The sequence below is a fragment of the Oncorhynchus tshawytscha genome, linkage group LG10, assembly GCF_018296145.1.
Source record: "Oncorhynchus tshawytscha isolate Ot180627B linkage group LG10, Otsh_v2.0, whole genome shotgun sequence".
In the NCBI taxonomy this organism is placed as follows: Eukaryota; Metazoa; Chordata; class Actinopteri; order Salmoniformes; family Salmonidae; genus Oncorhynchus; species Oncorhynchus tshawytscha.
The window spans coordinates 56,700,895-56,717,958 of record NC_056438.1 but is presented as its reverse complement, the minus strand read 5'-3'; the positions used below and the strand labels follow the sequence as shown (position 1 = coordinate 56,717,958).

Sequence of the window (17,064 nt, the reverse complement as noted above, 5' to 3'; positions counted from 1 at the left end):
CAATTTGTTTTCAGCACTTTTATTTCCACGACTGATCAAAACTTGTTTTCTCAAGTCTCTTGTCCCTTTGCAGAAGACATATGAGTGATATGTTTGGAACACTTGACTAAGAGTTGAGGAGACTGAATGCATCACTTCTTTTTATAAGAAACATTGATGTGTTAAAAATCCCAAATTGTTTGCAAAGTCAACTTACAGACAGTTCTGACACACACTTACCTCACCAGACATGCCACCAGGGGTCTTTTCAGTGTCCAAATCTTGAATGAATTCAAGAAAGCGTACAGTATTATATAGAGCCATTATTGCATATTGCTCAAATGAACAGAAAATCTAAAAGAAAAACCCAGATAAAGCAGCGCCTCTACCCTGTTTGACCAAGAGGGTTTGTGTGTATGTATTGACATATAGGCTACGTATGCATTTTTTTTGTGTCTATTAATGTTCTGTATTATTTCACATTTCATGTTTTGTGTTGACCCCAGGAAGAGTATCTGCTGCAACAGCTAAGGGGATTCTAATAAAATACCAAACATCGAATCGGCACCAAAGTACTGTGATAACATTGTATCATGAGGTCCCTGGCAATTCCCAGCTCTACTAGATAGATTTCTTTATTATTTTACATTACCATTGTTTTGATCAGGGTACTGCATACTCTCCTGCCTCTTTAGTGTGTTTTCTACAACCCTCCTCCCACCCAGAGGTTCTGCTTGCTGGTTAATATCCCATTAGTGATTGTAACAAAAGAAGCCTCAGGTTATTCAGCCTAAGTTCAGGGGGCGCAGCCAGTATACAATGCAGCTACCACAGTTCTCCAAAGGCTGCATACTGCATTGCAGTTTCCAAATGCAGCTAAACAGATTCCCATTACAAAATACAAACGAATCCTCCAATTTGTCCACTTAACATAAGTGACAATGAAGAGCAACTAAAAACTCTGCAAACAGGGGTAAAAATTCTGCACTTCTTTTGCATTTGTCAAACATTCTGAAGGAAAAAGTTGCACAACAAATTATTTAGCGTAGCTTCTGAATTATGACCTCACATTGAGCACAAAGGTGATTTGAAATTGCAGCTTCAAAGCTTAAAGGAGCAATCAGCAGTTGCTACATCCATTTTTGGACTTAGAAATTAATTATGTGTACTCATTGATTCTTGAAGAATATAACTTATGTCTCATGAACTTAGTTCAACTGTCAAATCCCATTAGAACTCCAAATATAAGCTTGTTTTACTCCAATGTTTGTAGACAAAGAAAATGTAACAAACACTATATAGTCTCAAAACATTGTTAAAACTATAATTTTGATATCATGGATGGTCAATCCTTGCATCTATAGGTCTATGAATTTGAGAGTGATTAAATTTCTCTAGCCCCATCGCTCAGCTTTTTACTGAGCCAGGGGTGGGGAGGACGCTCTGTTATTGTTTCCACTGCCGATTGCCGCTTTAAGGCAGATGACTGCTGCTCTTTATTGTTTTGAAGGAGCTTATGTTTCATTTCCAAAATAAAACACCAAATTTTTTAGCATGAGTAAACCATTCTAAAAAAAAAAAAATGTGAAACCTTTTATGTGAAACCAAGTCCAGAAGCAAGAACACTTTATCACTAACATCTCCCATTGTACATATGCTTCCACATGTTCTTCACCGCATAGGGCTACTAGCTGTCGTCAGTCTCTGTTATATTGTCCTGTCATTTTGCGTTGCATTCTTCAAAATGAAACACATAGTCAAACAAATTGATCAAAAATCTCTCATTCATGAGTCATGACATCACTCCAATGAAAGCCTCCTCATTGTCCCCATCTCCCTCTGGACTGTCACATGTAGATATGATTCCTAGACCAAGCTCTGCAAGCTCATCACAGCCCATGGCTGTCGTCACCATGATTTTTTCCTCCAGGCGGTTGCATAAAGTTCTATAAGAGGGCAAAGGGTAGCCTAACTCCCGAAGGAATTCATAACCCTTGGCACCGACTGCACATCGGATTTTACGAGCCTTCAGCACTGTCTCGTGGGACCACACAGCTCTCCTGGAACGCTTGGTCAGGGTCAGGGCACGGATCTGGTCTTCATACAGAAATGTCTGGAGGCCCCTCTCTATTCTGTCCAGTTTGAACATCCTCTTCTTCATTTCCTCAGCCTGCACACAAGTTAACATGTTGAGGAGGTGTTATCTTTTCCAAGATTCTCACAAAATGCTACGTTGTTCTTCTGTGAGAAAATTCTAATGACTGAAAGCGTAAAGGGTCCATTGTATAATTTCACATAACATAATTTACACTGAAAAGATTTGACTAGAGAAAGGTGTTTTAGTAAATATGAGGCAATCGTTTGAAATTAGTTGGGAAAAGGGAGCTACCAACAAACCTCTTTCTGAAGTCTGGCAGTGTGTTGCATTTCTTGTTCCAGCAGGGTTTTGTACGGTTGACAATGGGTGCAGGGACGTTCCTCTGCCTTGTGTAGTTCATCAGCATCTTCCTCCATGCCCAGAGTTGGTTGCCGCCGTGCATAGCCATGATCCCCCACATTCAGATCTCTCTCTACTAGGTATACAGAGAACATTAACAACACATCTGAATCACTCACTTGATCCACTGTTACAATCAGGAACTAACAGTTTAAAAAAAAATTGTTAGCACAACTGGACCAACATTTGCATTAGGCCTACCAGTATTCAACAATCTGATAATGTGTCAATATCTATTTTGACAGATGTTGTGATTTTGAGAAATAAAGAAAAAAGTAGTTACCTGGCTCTGGTTTGAAAGGTAGCACTATCTGTGGGGTGATGGGATAAGGTGGATTTTGCACACTGAAAAGAGTGGGGATAGCGTTTGGTTTCAGCTTCTTTCCCCCTGCTGGCGACCTGGCTATTTCTTCAAACTGACTCAGCTCAAAATGGTCCTGCAAGAAGACATAGCTGTAGGATTAGCTGGCTAAATATCGATGTATTTTCTCTTGGTGCATTATATATTGCACTAAATCAAATAAGTTATTATATTCAAAGTGTAGACAAACATGTCAACATGTTTTGTTCTAATTTGGAGCTGGGAATTGTTGACTGGTGGACCAAACTAGCTAACGTTAGCTAGCCAGTAAAGGTTAACATTAGTCACCCATAAACTTGCCTGGCACAGTCTGGAATGTGGAGTTGGTACAAAATTACGCCGGCAGTTTACAAGCCATTTATTCTTGCGTATAGGCTCTTTTGGAAAACGAAATAGTTGCTTCCCAATGGTTGTTGAGTTTGAGCAATTTGGAGCGGAACACCCACCCATACCTATCGCGCTAACAAGTCAAAACTGCTGCATGCAGCTAGCTAGCAAGTGAACTATAGCCCCAGTTACTTGCATTCCAATCAAACAACAGAGCTAGCTTGTAGCTAGCGAAGGCTACCAGAACTTTACACTTGTTCTCATAGGAAACAAAACTAAATAGAACATGGTTGAAACATGAGCTCACATAAGATATTTTATCATCACAAAGGTTCACAAAAGTATTAAGCGATGTTAGCATGCCAAATAATATGAAATTGCAAAGTAAATAATTTCCGACTTTGTTTGAGCCAAAATGGCGCACCTGCCCTCAACGGTTGTTTGATAACGTCACGGGTTTGAGCTGCCCATGTGACTGCATGTTTCAAATATTTCTTCCAGAGAACTATAAAGTATCCTCCATTAAAATTCGATTTATGCAGACTAACAAAATATACAATATATATTTAGTCAACATCGTCCCCATATTGAAAGGATGGTTATAGGATGGTAAAAACGAATGTTTAACATTTTAAATTGGAAAACTTTGTCCACTCCTACTGGGGTCCTTTGTGTGTTGCTGGTGTACAATCTGTAAGGACCCATTCAGACCACGTTGGTTGGATGTTTACAGCTGCGCTTAATTCTTGCCAAGAATTTGGGTCTTCCTCCCTGAAAACGATTGTCGGATTGCATTGATTCGTTTCTCAACAAACGAAGAATAACGCATAGTAGTGGACAGGTAGCTTTCACTGGACAACCGAAAACCTCCTGCAATGAGCTCCCTGATCATTCAATAAGTCTAATCACTCCCCGTGTTCAGTTAGCTAACTAGCTTACACCGAGTTGAACATTTTGGTTGTGTTCCATATATTAACCAGTTAGCTATGACATCCTCCATGATAGTCCCTGTTATTGATGTGCAAAATGATAATTTCAAAGAACTGTGGCCTGCTATGGTCCTTGCAATCAAGACAGCCTCCTTCATTGCACTGGATACAGTAAGTGTTACAGCGAGCTTTGCAGACAAACAGCTGTGGGTACATTGATGGTTTTACGTCTCTGTAAGCCCATTGACACTAATGTCATATAATGTCTGCATGTTTTGTTTCAGGAATTGAGTGGGCTTGGAAGCAGAAAAGCTCTGCTGGCAGAGTGAGTATGGTTGATTCTGGGGTTTTCTTCATTATTTAATGTAGCTAATGGGGTAAATCCATTTGAATTCAGTCACTTTTTTGACAGAACCCCTTTTGATTTAAACGAAACCTCCCATGCATTTTGTCAATTGTAGAAGTTTTTAGAAAGCGACTCGACCTGAGTGCCAACACATTCAAGAGATAAAGGTGCTCAAAGTGGACTCATTTTGCATACCATACCATGAGACATCCATCTTTTCAATAGGCTGAGATTTATATCATTTAAAAGCTTATACACGGGGTTGTCAAACTATTTTCTATAAGTATTTTATTTTTTCATTAACTTCAAGTCTATTTACAAAAGACATGTACATTCCTATTTTTCTTCTTCATATTTGCATATGTTGTAGCTTATACCCTATTTGACATCTAAGGGTTTTATTGTGTCCGCTATCAGTTCAGACACAACATGCTCTTGGATACAGGGTGGGTGTCATGTTTTGGCTGATAAATGACCTAAAATGGGAATGACATTGAAATGTCAACTTTAAAATGGTACTACAAAGATGGAGGTCCATACATCAGAGAATGTTGACTTGAATGGTCATATCTGTTCCTTTAAATTATACTATCAAACCTCCATAGGAAACCCTTTGAAATATAGATAATAGAAAATACATGATTTAAGTTGATATTCGACAGTGGCGGTGATCTTTGTTGTACTAATTAGATGTTCAAATTTCAATTCAATTTACATTTCGATGGTATACCAGCTAAGTTGCTGTGGTCTGAAGGGATAGGTCCATTCTATGAAATGTATTTATAGGATTGAAATGACAGCCACCCTGTATTCAAGAGCATGCTGTCTCAGCTGATGGTGGGCACAACACAAAAACTTCCGATGTGAAATAGGATCTAAACATATGCAAATAACATTTGATACTATTTTGATTAAATGATCAAACTCAACCGTTTATCTTTTCCAGTGATGAAGAAAGACATGGATGTCTCATGGTATGGTGGGGTATGCAAAATGGGTCAACCTTGACCACCTCTATCTCCTAAATGTTTTGTCATTCAGGTCCAAAAATGTACTTTCTGACCACTTCTTCCACAGGCAAACATGTATGGAAAGTTTTGTTTAAGTCTAAAGGGATGTGGTCAAAAAGGGATTTAATTCAATTGGGTTTATCCAATGTACTTTCACTATGCTAAGTTTTACATTAGATCTCTGTTTTAATTTTAAGATGCATAGAGGACCGTTACAAAGCCATATGCAATGCAGCTCGCACACGCTCCATTCTCTCCCTTGGGTTTGCTTGCTTTAAGAAACTTGAAAACAAGGTAAATGTATCCTTTGCACATTCGGACATTCAGAAAGCTTAACATAAAATGGTACATTGTTTTATTTGATGTATTCTCTTTGCAGGATGATACGTACCTTGTTCAGGTGTACAACCTGACGTTGCTCTGCAGTGAGGAGTATGTAATTGAACCACAATCTGTGCAGTTCCTGGTGCAACATGGATTTGACTTCAACAAACAATATGCTGAGGGTGTCCCTTATCTCAAGGGCAATGACAAGGTGAGAAAGTTGTGATCCGTCATAGATCCTGGACTATTCCTTATTTTTACATTTAAGTGGTGAAGTGATCCAGAGTTCTGTTCCTTTCTTGTATCCAGGGAGGGGATTCCCATGGAATAAACATGCGGATGCTGTTTGTGGAACTCCTGCGTGCTCGCAAGCCATTGGTTCTACACAATGGCTTGATCGACATGGTGTTCCTGTATCAGTGCTTCTATGCCCACCTGCCAGAAAAACTTGGCACTTTCACTGCTGACCTGTCCCAGATGTTCCCAGCTGGGATATATGACACCAAGTACGCCACAGAGTATGAGCTGCGCTTTGCTGCCTCTTACCTGGAGTATGCCTACAAGAAATGGTTAGTAAACTAAACATGACACATACCCATACTACACATTCAAGGAAGTAGTTAGTATTTTTGGTGCTCTTTTTTTCCCCACAGTAAATTGGACAACAGCAAGTCTCTTGAGGTTGATGGTAATGGGCACCATCTGTTCCTGGAGTTCTGCAAATACTCAGGCCACCTGTCCAGCTATGTGGACTTCAGGCCCTGCCTGGCCGGGTCTAGCCTGGAGGGACCGCTGAATGTCTGCCAGCGTTTCTCTGTAAGTACATCACTTCTTAAACTTGTAGGCATCCCCAGATTCTGTTTTAAAGGATCCCAAAAATGTGTGCCATAATGATCAGAACTGGGGCACTTCATGGACTCTTATGCAATAACTAGTGTATAACCAAGCGATTTTTCTAATGATAATAAAACTGAATCTGAACAATGCAGTGTCTTGACCCTGCATTATGACCCTGTTACACTTCAGCTGACACACGTGCAATGGGGTAATAAGTATTTTATTTTTACACATGCAACTCGTAATAAGACTAAGCAATTAACCCATTCAATTAATTATCTGCCTACATAAGATACCTAGCCATATGAAAGACACTATGTAAACCTTGTGCATCCAAGTATTATGCTTTTGGCCGACTAAGATCAAGGAATGGTAATGAGGAGCGAATATCAAGCAAGTATTATTTAATAACTTGGATGGGTTCACATAAGGCAAAGCCTAAGTTACAAAGCATGTTGAGTGAGAGAGGTGCACCATGGCTCATGGGAAAGTGTAGGTATCGCAGCACATCAGTTCAGGAACAAAAAAGTAAAAGACCCTTTTATAAGCATCCGAGTTGTTTGGATTCAAAAGTTAACCTCCAATCAGATATCAGACCTGTAAAGACAACAGAACCTCTGCTTCTCAGGTGTGACAATGTGGGTTGGCAAGATAAGAGAAAGCTTTTATACAGTTGATAAGAAGTCACTTCAGGGGCTGTGCTGCCATACAAATAATAAGTCCAAGTTCTCTATTTTGTTAACTTAACATTCTGTATTTTGCAGGCTTACGGTTGGTGCCCCAATGGGTCACAGTGTCCCTTGTCACATGACACGGACCTCATCATCCAGCACGATGAAAAAAACCAGGTGGAAAAGAAAAAGAAACGGAAGAGGAAAAGAAAAAACTCTTCTCAGGGAAACGTGGACTTTGAAGGTGCCTCCGAGAATAAACAGGCCCATATGGAGCTGGAGGATGGAGAGCAGGGCCCGGACCAGGTGATCCCTGACAGCAAACCTCCCCCTGCCACAGAGCAGGTAGATGGGACTCCGGTACAGGGGTCAGAGAGCAGTGAGAAAATGATAACCGAGAAGGTAGAGGAAGGCAACGGAGTCGCAGAGCCACAGGCTGTGTCTGCAGATGAAGAAATTAAGACTGACAAAGAAAAGGTGGAAGGCAATGATGTGTCAGAACCACAGCCTCTGGCCACATCTGATGCAGCGAAGAAAGAAAAGTCCAAGAGGAAGAAGCTGGAAGGAGGTTCCCACCGGGCAGGGTTTGATGCATTCATGACCGGCTACATCTTCTCCTATGCCGCCACTCTGACAGAGAGAGTGGGTGAGCCACCGTGTTCAGAGTCCTGGCTCCCTGAGTGCCTGAACAAAGTTTACCTCAGTGGCAAATCTGTCCCGATGCATATTGTCAAGAGCACCTTCTCCAAGTCCTCCAAGGCTCACATGCACAAGATGGACATTGTGTGGGGAAAAAGCTTTTCTAGCAGTGTGGCAAGCAAAGCAGAGGGAACTGTATAAACATTCAATGGAACCAAATGTATTCCTCGGTTATAATAAAGCCTTTTTAGTTAGACATGCTGTTGCACATCTTAAATGTTTGTTGATACAGTATTATGTTTCAATAAAAAGGCTTTTCCTTGGTTATGACAAACATGGTCATTTGAGTCTTAAACAACTTGATGTGAGGTTTGGCAGGAAAAGTGAGCCGATTTCACATTAGTCCCCATCAGCCTGTAGGGCACTCGGTATGACTATGTTCATAGGATCACACTGAAATAAGCATAAGAAGCTAAAGTTAGCAATTTATTTTAAAAAACGATTGCGGACACATGTTCTTTATCAACGTAAAAAAACGATTGAATTGTAAGCTCCTCAGCTTTGCCTGAAAGATCCTGTTACATGTTCATACATCAGCCAAGACGGAGGAAAAAACAGGATAGTTCTAACATCTCCACACCATGGCATCCACACACACACCCTAAAAAGGAATATTGATTTTTACATCAAAATAGATCCTCTATGTAAAATTATCCTGATGCAGTTTACATTTATTGCATAGAAATTGTGATAAAGTTCAAATGTTTTCCTTTCAAGTGCAATTTCCTATTAAAGTGGTTAGACAGGAATATTTCAGTAGACCAAAACATGTGCCAAGAGAGTAGTGAACCAAAGTGTGTGAGTGATCCATCCATGCCAACTGGTGTGTGTGTGTGTGAGTGAGAGAGTGATGCATCCATGCCAACTAGTGTTCCTTTTACCCAACAGAGCTTTCAACTTAAGGCCAAAATAGGACCCACCTCAACATGTGATCCCACATTCAAGCCACACCTAATTCCACAAGTTTTCAACACATATCAATCATGAAGCCATAATTTTTCATGATGGAGGACGGACATAAAATAACCCCCCCGCTCCGCCCTCAGAACAACCTCAGTCAGGGCATGGACTCTAGAATGTGTCGAAAGCCTTCGACAGGGATGCTGGCCCATGTAGACTCCAATGCTTCCCATAGTTGTGTCAAGTTGGCTGGATGTCCTTTGGGTGGTGGACCATTCTGATACACACGGGAAACTGTTGAGCGTGAAAAACCCAGCAGCGTTGCAGTTCACTCAAACTCCAACTGGTGCACCTGGCAATTACTACCATTCCCCGTTCAAAGGCACTTAAATATTTTGTCTTGTCCATTCACCCTCTGAATGACACACACACACACGCCATGTCTAAAGGTTTAAAAATCCTTATTTAACCTGTCTCCCCTTCATCTATACTGAAGTGGATTTAACAGGTGACATCATAGCTTTCAACTGGTCAGTCTGTCATGGAAACAGCAGTTCCCAATGTTTGGACACTCAGGTTATACCAAACGTTTAAATCAGAAATGTTAAAAAGGTACATACAAACCATTTCCAGTGGGCGTGCACATTTACACAAACAGTATTTGGTTTTACCGCAAATTTAAGAGCAGTTTATTTTTAGTCTCCATAAGAGACCTCTGTAGTCTGGTGAACCACACTAATTTTACTAGCCTTGATATGGTCTGGCTCTGGCTCTCTTTTCTGGCAGGCACCATTGTATAGTACAGAAATACCACTAATCAAGATGATGCAGGGGTGGGGGGTCTCAATGTTGGATAGACAGTGAGTATGCTGTTTTTCATTCACAACTCAACCCTTTCTCCCTGGTAAGTGTTAGAAGTGTTACTTTAATATCATATGCATCTACTCTCCTACATTTCCACATGGGGCAGAAGATAAACACCATACCGTTGAATATCAAGGAGAAGGCAGTGATTTAAAACCAGCATACACACAGAACCTCAACGAATTATGAGACCCCTGGTTTAGGGGTGCCTTTTTAAGAAATAAAATACACGTTTTTCAGTATATTAAATAGAAATCTTTAAAAAATAAAGAATATATGCAGAGCATTGATCATCATCACACATCATTCCTATCTGAGGAGTGTCTCTCTAGGTTAAAAACGAGTTCACAACAAGGCTCCCTTTCTCCTTGACCTGTTTAAGGCCTAGATGATGTCACACTTAGAGGGCAGTTCTGTGGAGGAGTGTGGGGCCGTACAAGGCACCAGTATGATGGGATTCAGATGGTCTTGGTTTGTGGCTGGGCTGATAGTGACAGTTGGACAGGGAGTGCTCTGCAGCTGCATGTCCTCCTGGTCTTCAGCCTCCATCTCCTCAGACACAGCATCCCTACTGTCCTTCACTGGGCCTCCATTCTGGGCCTGCATGGGGCAGCAGACATGTTTGTCTTTGACGTTGTCCTCCTCTGGACTCCCTTGGCTGCTAGAGCAGTCCATAGCCTCTGTACGGTCACTGGGCATGGGAGAGAGAGACCCGCTCTCATCTACTCTGTTATCCTCCTCTATTGTTTCTTTCTCTCCACAGTATGGAGGGATCTCCATCACAGCATATTTCCCGGCCCAGGCGCTGAGCACCTTCTGTCGGACCTCTTGGCCCAGCTGTGCCGGGTCACACTTGGAGACAGTGGCAGAAAGGGGGCAGCAGCCATCCAAGAGGGCCAGCTGGGGGGAGGCGGGCAGAGAGCGGCACTGTCTGCCAGTAAACCAGGTCTCCTGCCACATACCTGGGTGGATGTGGGCTCCAGAGTGGATCTGGGTCCCAGAGGAGAACACATTATCCTGGGGAGAGTGCAGGTCGAACATCAGGGAGAACACAGACTTGCTGGGCACGTCGAAGAACTTGATCTTGCCTCCGCACAGGTCCTCGCGGGCATTGAAGGGGTTGATCTTGCGGGCCCCTGGTACAGTCCTGGGGCCCGGGTTGTAGTAGGGGTCGTGGACATTGACCTTCCGGCTGGGCTTGCGGGAGAAGATGTCTGACTGGCTGCGGGACAGCCAGATGTTGCGGCGAGGACGAGGTGACTTGGGAGACATCTTATCTTCCTTCAGATCCAACGGGTTCAACCTCTTAATCCCCTGGACCTTGTCACCTGGACAGAGAGAGACAAAGAGACACAGAGAAAGAGACAAAGAGCGAGACAAGTCAAATCTCTACTACACAACACATGATTGTTTTGAAGTGTTCATTCCCAATGTAGCCACCAGGGGGCAATATATGAAAAGATAAAAATAAACGAGGCACAGTCAAATTTTTTACATTGAAGTAAATGGCATAGGGCAAAACATTATGGGAAATACATGCAAATAGAGTAGAAATACTAAAGTGGACTGGGCCTCAGAGAAAGTAGATGCAGAAGGTAAATAAACAGTGAAGAGGGAATGACTGGCCAAGGAATGAAAGCCAGCTAAACAAAAACAAAGCCATGCCCTAACATTCCAAATGGCCCCTGAACCAAATTAGAATTGAAATAGGATCTGAGAAAATACAAATTATTTACAACCTACTCAAAGGATACATGGTGGTTTCCACCCAACAAATAACCGTACTGTATCTTATTCTTTGCTTCACAGAATCAGGTGATTGCGAAACACTCGAGGTTAGAGATTTACCTCGTGCTAAATTGTAAGGCAACTTGAACCTGCAAGCAGACACTGTGCATCATTAAAAGTAGAGGAAAGGACTGAGGGGACTATTTGGGACAGTGCTTGGGAGAGAAAGGACATCCCTGGCTTGCAACTGGACCTATTTAGAGTAGACCTGGGGTACATCCAAAATGGCGCCCTATTCCCTACATAGTGTGGGTTGTGGTCAAAGGTATTACAATACAAAAGGGAATAGGGTGCCATTTGGGAGGCACACAGCTTCTTCCTGGTTCCAAGAAACCATTGGTCTGCACCGTGCAGCTATTACATGGAAACTGGGTGTCAATGACTGCGGGGTGCAGGACTGCGGGCTAACATGGCAGGCATGCGAGGCAAGCTTTCATTGCCTGTAGAAATGTACATTGAAGGGAAATGGATTGCTGAGGGGCATCTTCACACAGTTTATGTTGTTTTATAGAGTTTGTTAGGTGGTGATGTTTATGGTTTTGATCGTGCATATGATATGCTATTCCATAAAACAGAGTCACTGCCATGGCAGTCAGGCTTCTGTAGGGGTTAGATAGGAGGTTGGAGGCATCACCTTTAGGGATGGTTTTCTTATCGTTGTCCCCACAGAGGGGGATCCTCTCTCGCTCAGACTCCTCGGCCTTTAGCCGACACAGGATCTCCTCCAGCCTCTTTACCAGCTCAGGGAACGAGGGTCGCAGCTTGGGGTCCATCTGGAGAAAGTGGACACGGACATGGTGAGGAGTGGGGGGGTGGATACTGCAGCCAGGTCAAACAAGATCAGGGGTACTGCTCGATCAGATTGTGTTTCTAGTTTCTATTCCACACAAGGGAATAAAGATTTGGAAGCAGTTGTGTTTTGGGAAAACGGAGAGATTGAGGGCCTACTTACATTGCAGCAGTTGAAGGCCAGCTGCAGGAAGTCAGGAGGACAGTCTCCTACCATGTGCTGGAAGGCATGATAATCCAGGCCAAAGTTCTATCATGGAGGGAGTAGGGAGAGAGAGAGGTCAGGCAGGAAATTCATTTCAACTAAATCCCAGATATGAGTCTTATGTAATGTGATGTATCAAGGGGATGAGGAGGACTGAGGAAATGGAGCAATACTCACTTCAGTGCGAGGAAGGTAATCTGGGTCGGCCTGTATTCGGGCAATAATCTCACAGAGGACAATACCGTAGGAGAACACATCTGCCTGGAAACGGAAGAAAACAGAGACAGGCGTTTGAGATGAGTTCTTAGCTTGAGGGGTTGATGTGTATCAGACCAGTAGTCCTGTCCAGTCCTGTCAAGAGTAGAGGTCAAGGGTTAGAGATCAGGGACCTACCTTAAGGCTCCATGGATTGATGAGGAATTGAAAAACTGTATAGTTGAAAGAGATGGGGCAAAAGGAGTAAGTCTGGCTGTACATCTGAATGGCTTACTTACTGCAAATTTTGAAATTATGTGACTAAAACAAAAAGAATAAGAATCTTTATTAGAAGCCAAGATCAATGATATAAAGATTTAATGGAAAAAAACTTGAGTACTTTAAATTAAATTATAATTATTAAATTATTATTACAAATTCAAAACCATTTTTCAATGAATCAGATGGCTTATTCATCACAAAACCATTTGATGTTGCCAATTATTTAATTGGCAAAGTGGGAAAACTTAGGCAGGAAATGCCCACGACAAACAGTGAGTAATTATATTAATGTATAAAAAACAAATAATGAAAGAAAAGCAGTGCAAGTTTGAATTTTGTAAAGTTATTGTGGAAGAGGTGGAAAAATAATTGTTAACCATGAAAAATGACAAACCTCCTGGCATTGACAACTTAGATGGAAAGCTCCTGAGGATGGTAGCTGAATCTATACCCACTCCTATCTGTCATATCTTTAATCTGAGCCTAGAGGAAAGTCTTTGTCTTCAGGCCTGGAGGGAAGCTAAAGTAATTTGTGTGTTTGACCAAATACAATGCTATTTTTCTGTAAACAAATTAACAACAGACTTTCAGAATGCTTATAGAGAAGGGCACTCAACATGTACTGCACTGACACAAATGACTGATTGGTTGAAAGAAATTGATAAGAAGATTGTGGGAGCTGTACTGTTAGATGTCAGTGCAGCCTTTGATATTATTGACCATAACTGGTTGATGAAAAAACTAAGTGCTGTGGCTTTTCAACCTCGGCTCTGAATCCACAATATGGCAATCTAATAGAATTCAAAGGGTTTTCTTTAATGGAAGCATCTCAAATCAAAGTTTGTCACGTGTGCCAAATACAACAGGTGTAGTAGACCTTACAGTGAAATGCTTACTTACAGGCTCTAACCAATAGTGCAAAAAAGGTATTAGGTGAACAATAGGCAAGTAAAGAAATAAAACAGTAAAAAGACAGGCTATATACAGTAGCGAGGCTACATACAGACACCGGTTAGTCAGGCTGATTGAGGTAGTACATACACATGTAGATATGGTTGAAGTGACTATGCATATGATGAACAGAGAGCAGCAGTAGCATAAAAGAGGGTTTGGCGGATGGTGGGTGGGACACAATGCAGATAGCCAGGTTAGCCAATGTGCGGGAGCACTGGTTGGTCGGCCCAATTGAGGTATTATGTACCTGAATGTATAGTTAAAGTGTCTATGCATATATGATAAACAGAGAGTAGCAGCAGCGTAAAATAGGGGTAGCCATTTGATTACCTATTTCAGGAGTCTTACGGCTTGGGGGTAAAAACGGTTGAGAATCCTTTTTGTCCTAGACTTGGCACTCTGTTACTGCTTGCTATGCGGTAGTAGAGAGAACAGTCTATGACTGGGGTGGCTAGGGTCTTTGACAATTTTTAGGGCCTTCCTCTGACACTGCCTGGTGTAGAGGTCCTGGATGGCAGGCAGCTTAGCCCCAGTAGTGTACTGGGCCGTGCGCACTACCCTCTGTAGTGCCTTGCGGTCAGAGGCCGAGCAATTGCCATACCAGGCAGTGATGCAACCAGTCAGGATGCTCTTGATGTTGCAGCTGTAGAACCTTTTGAGGATCTCAGGACCCATGCCAAATCTTTTTAGTTTCCTGAGGGGGAATAGGCTTTGTCGTGCCCTCTTCACAACTGTCTTGGTGTGTTTGGACCATTCTAGTTTGTTGTTGTGGACACCAAGGAACTTGAAGCTCTCAACCTGCTCCTCTACAGCCCTGTCGATGAGAATGGGGGCGTGCTCGGTCCTCCTTTTCCTGTAGTCCACAATCATCTCCTTAGTCTTGGTTACGTTGAGGGATAGGTTGTTATTCTGTCACCACCCGGCCAGGTCTCTGACCTCCTCCCTACAGGTTGTCTCATCGTTGTCGGTGATCAGGCCTACCACTGTTGTGTCGTCTGCAAACTTAATGATTGTGTTGGAGTTGTGCCTGGCCATGCAGTCGTGGGTGAACAGGGAGTACAGGAGGGGACTGAGCACGCACCCCTGGGGAGCTCCAGTGTTGAGGATCAGTGGTGTAGATGTGTTGCTACCTACCCTCACCACCTGGGGGCGGCCCGTTAGGAAGTCCAGGATCCAGTTGCAGAGGGAGGTGTTTAGTCCCAGGATCCTTAGCTTAGTGATGAGCTTTGAGGGTACCATGGTGTTAAACGCTGAGCTGTAGTCAATGAATAGCATTCGCACATAAGTGTTCCTTTTGTCCAGGTGGGAAAGGGCAGTGTGAAGTGCAATAGAGATTGCATCATCTGTGGATCTGTTTGGTTATGTGTGGTTTACCGCAGGGCAGCTCTCTAGGCCCTCTACTCTTTTCTATTTTTACCAATGACCTGCCACTGTCATTAAACAAAGCATGTGTGTCCATGTATGCTGATGATTCAACCATATATGGATCAGCAACCACAGCTAATGAAGTCACTGAAACCCTTAACAAAGAGTTGCAGTCTGTTTTGGAATGGGTGGCCAGTAATAAACTGGTAGTGCACAGCTCTAAAACTAAGAGCATTATATGTGGTACAAATCATTCCCTAAATTCTTGACCTCAGCTGAATCTGCTAATGAATGGTGTGGCTGAGAAAAAAATATGACTTAGATTGTAAACTGTAATGGTCAAAACATATAGATTCAATGGTAAAGATGTGGAGAGGTCTAGCCGTAATAAAGAGATGCTCTGCTTTTTTGACACCACACTCCAAAGCTCTGCAGACTCTAGTTGTCTAATCTTGATTATTGTCCAGTCATGTGGTCCGGTGCTGCTAGGAAAGACCGAGTTAAGCTGCAGCCCAGAACAGAGCAGCATGTTTTGATCTTCATTGTAATCATAGGGCTGATATAAATACTATGCATGCCAGTCTCTCTGGCTAAGAGTTGAGGAGAGACGGACTGTATCAATTCTTTTCATAAGAAACAATGTGTTGAAAATACCAAATTGTTTGTATAGTCAACTTACAGACAGCTCTGACACACACACTTATCGCTCCAGGGATCTTTTCATAGTCCCCAAATCCAGAACAAATTCAAGAAAACATACAGTATTATAAAGAGCCCTTATTTTAATGGAACTTCCTTCCATCTCATATTGCTCAAATAAACGGCAAACCTGGTTTAAAAAAAACAGATAAAGCAACACCTCGCGGCACAACGCCTCTCCCCTATTTGACCTAGATCGTTTGTGTGTATGTATTGATATGTAGACTACGTGTGCCTTTTTAAAAATGTATGTAGTTCTGTCCTTGAGCGGTTCTTGTCTAATGATGTTCTGTATTATGTATCATGTTTTGTGTGGACTCCAGGAAGAGCTGCTGCTGCTTTTGCAACAGCTAATGGGGATCTTAATAAAATACCAATACCTTCTCATTGTAGGGTTCATCTCGCAGCACCTCAGGGGCCATCCAGAAGGGAGAGCCCACCACAGCCAGCTTCTCCCCCTCACCACTGCAGGCACAACAAGTACAGGAAGATAAACATTAGACTGGAGGTTACAAGCCTTTTGGCTGAGGTAATAATGCAATTCATTACAGTAGATCGGGTTGGCAGGTAGCCTAGTGGTTAGAGCGTTGGACTAGTAACCGAAAGGTTGCAAGATCGAATCCCGAGCTGACAAGGTAAAAATCTGTCGTTCTGCCCCTGAACAAGGCAGTTAACCCACTGTTCCTAGGCCGTCATTGAAAACAAGAATTTGTTCTTAACTGACTTGCCTAGTTAAATAAAAGGTTAAAAAACAAAACACAATTTGACTATTTTTGCAATATTTATCACAACAATTATCAGACAAGCCAAAATATTTGTTATGAAAGCAGGTCGATTCTTCATCAGATTAATATGTAATAATGAAGTCATAGCCTGGAGAGAGAAAGAGAGCGGCCTTCTTAACCTGCTCTGGTATTATTAGCCTAGAGCACCAGTTTATTCCAAAACAGTACTTCATGTTCCTGCCTAATCAAATGACCCTCCCCCCCTACTGGCACTTGTCCATCCCTTTACCTCCCAGCCCCACATTCATTCACTACAGA

The 17,064-nt window shown here is 42.4% G+C and overlaps 3 protein-coding genes across 5 annotated transcripts in view; 1 reads left to right on the top strand and 2 right to left on the bottom strand.

Moving 5' to 3' along the window:
• Positions 1-1,588: 1,588 nt before the first annotated feature.
• LOC112260479 (THAP domain-containing protein 1) lies at positions 1,589-3,619 on the bottom strand. Of its 2 annotated transcripts, none has more exons than XM_024435626.2 (4): positions 3,138-3,619; positions 2,760-2,913; positions 2,377-2,549; positions 1,589-2,149 (listed from the first exon to the last, which is right to left on the bottom strand). In XM_024435626.2, exons 1-4 carry the CDS (start codon positions 3,285-3,287, stop codon positions 1,772-1,774), a joined length of 855 nt encoding a protein of 284 aa, XP_024291394.1. In that variant the 5' UTR covers positions 3,288-3,619; the 3' UTR covers positions 1,589-1,771. The 2 variants fall into 2 exon arrangements, with proteins under 2 accessions (XP_024291394.1, XP_024291393.1); XM_024435625.2 differs by having other exon boundaries at positions 2,377-2,552; positions 3,138-3,618.
• A 222-nt stretch (positions 3,620-3,841) lies between these two features.
• Positions 3,842-8,245, top strand: LOC112260478 (target of EGR1 protein 1). The gene is made up of 7 exons (XM_024435624.2): positions 3,842-4,264; positions 4,378-4,418; positions 5,647-5,743; positions 5,829-5,984; positions 6,083-6,342; positions 6,427-6,589; positions 7,375-8,245. Exons 1-7 carry the CDS (start codon positions 4,151-4,153, stop codon positions 8,119-8,121), a joined length of 1,578 nt encoding a protein of 525 aa, XP_024291392.1. The 5' UTR covers positions 3,842-4,150; the 3' UTR covers positions 8,122-8,245.
• A 1,540-nt stretch (positions 8,246-9,785) lies between these two features.
• The window catches only part of LOC112260476 (dual specificity testis-specific protein kinase 2), a 33,925-nt gene continuing 26,646 nt past the window's right edge, over positions 9,786-17,064 (bottom strand). For both annotated transcript variants that reach the window (XM_024435622.2, XM_024435623.2), the window contains 5 exons: positions 16,402-16,486; positions 12,704-12,787; positions 12,485-12,571; positions 12,167-12,305; positions 9,786-11,072 (listed from right to left, as the gene is read on the bottom strand). In XM_024435622.2, coding sequence (XP_024291390.1) covers positions 10,129-11,072; positions 12,167-12,305; positions 12,485-12,571; positions 12,704-12,787; positions 16,402-16,486 — 1,339 coding nt within the window. In that variant the 3' untranslated portion in view covers positions 9,786-10,128. The remainder of the gene's footprint in view (positions 11,073-12,166; positions 12,306-12,484; positions 12,572-12,703; positions 12,788-16,401; positions 16,487-17,064) is intronic.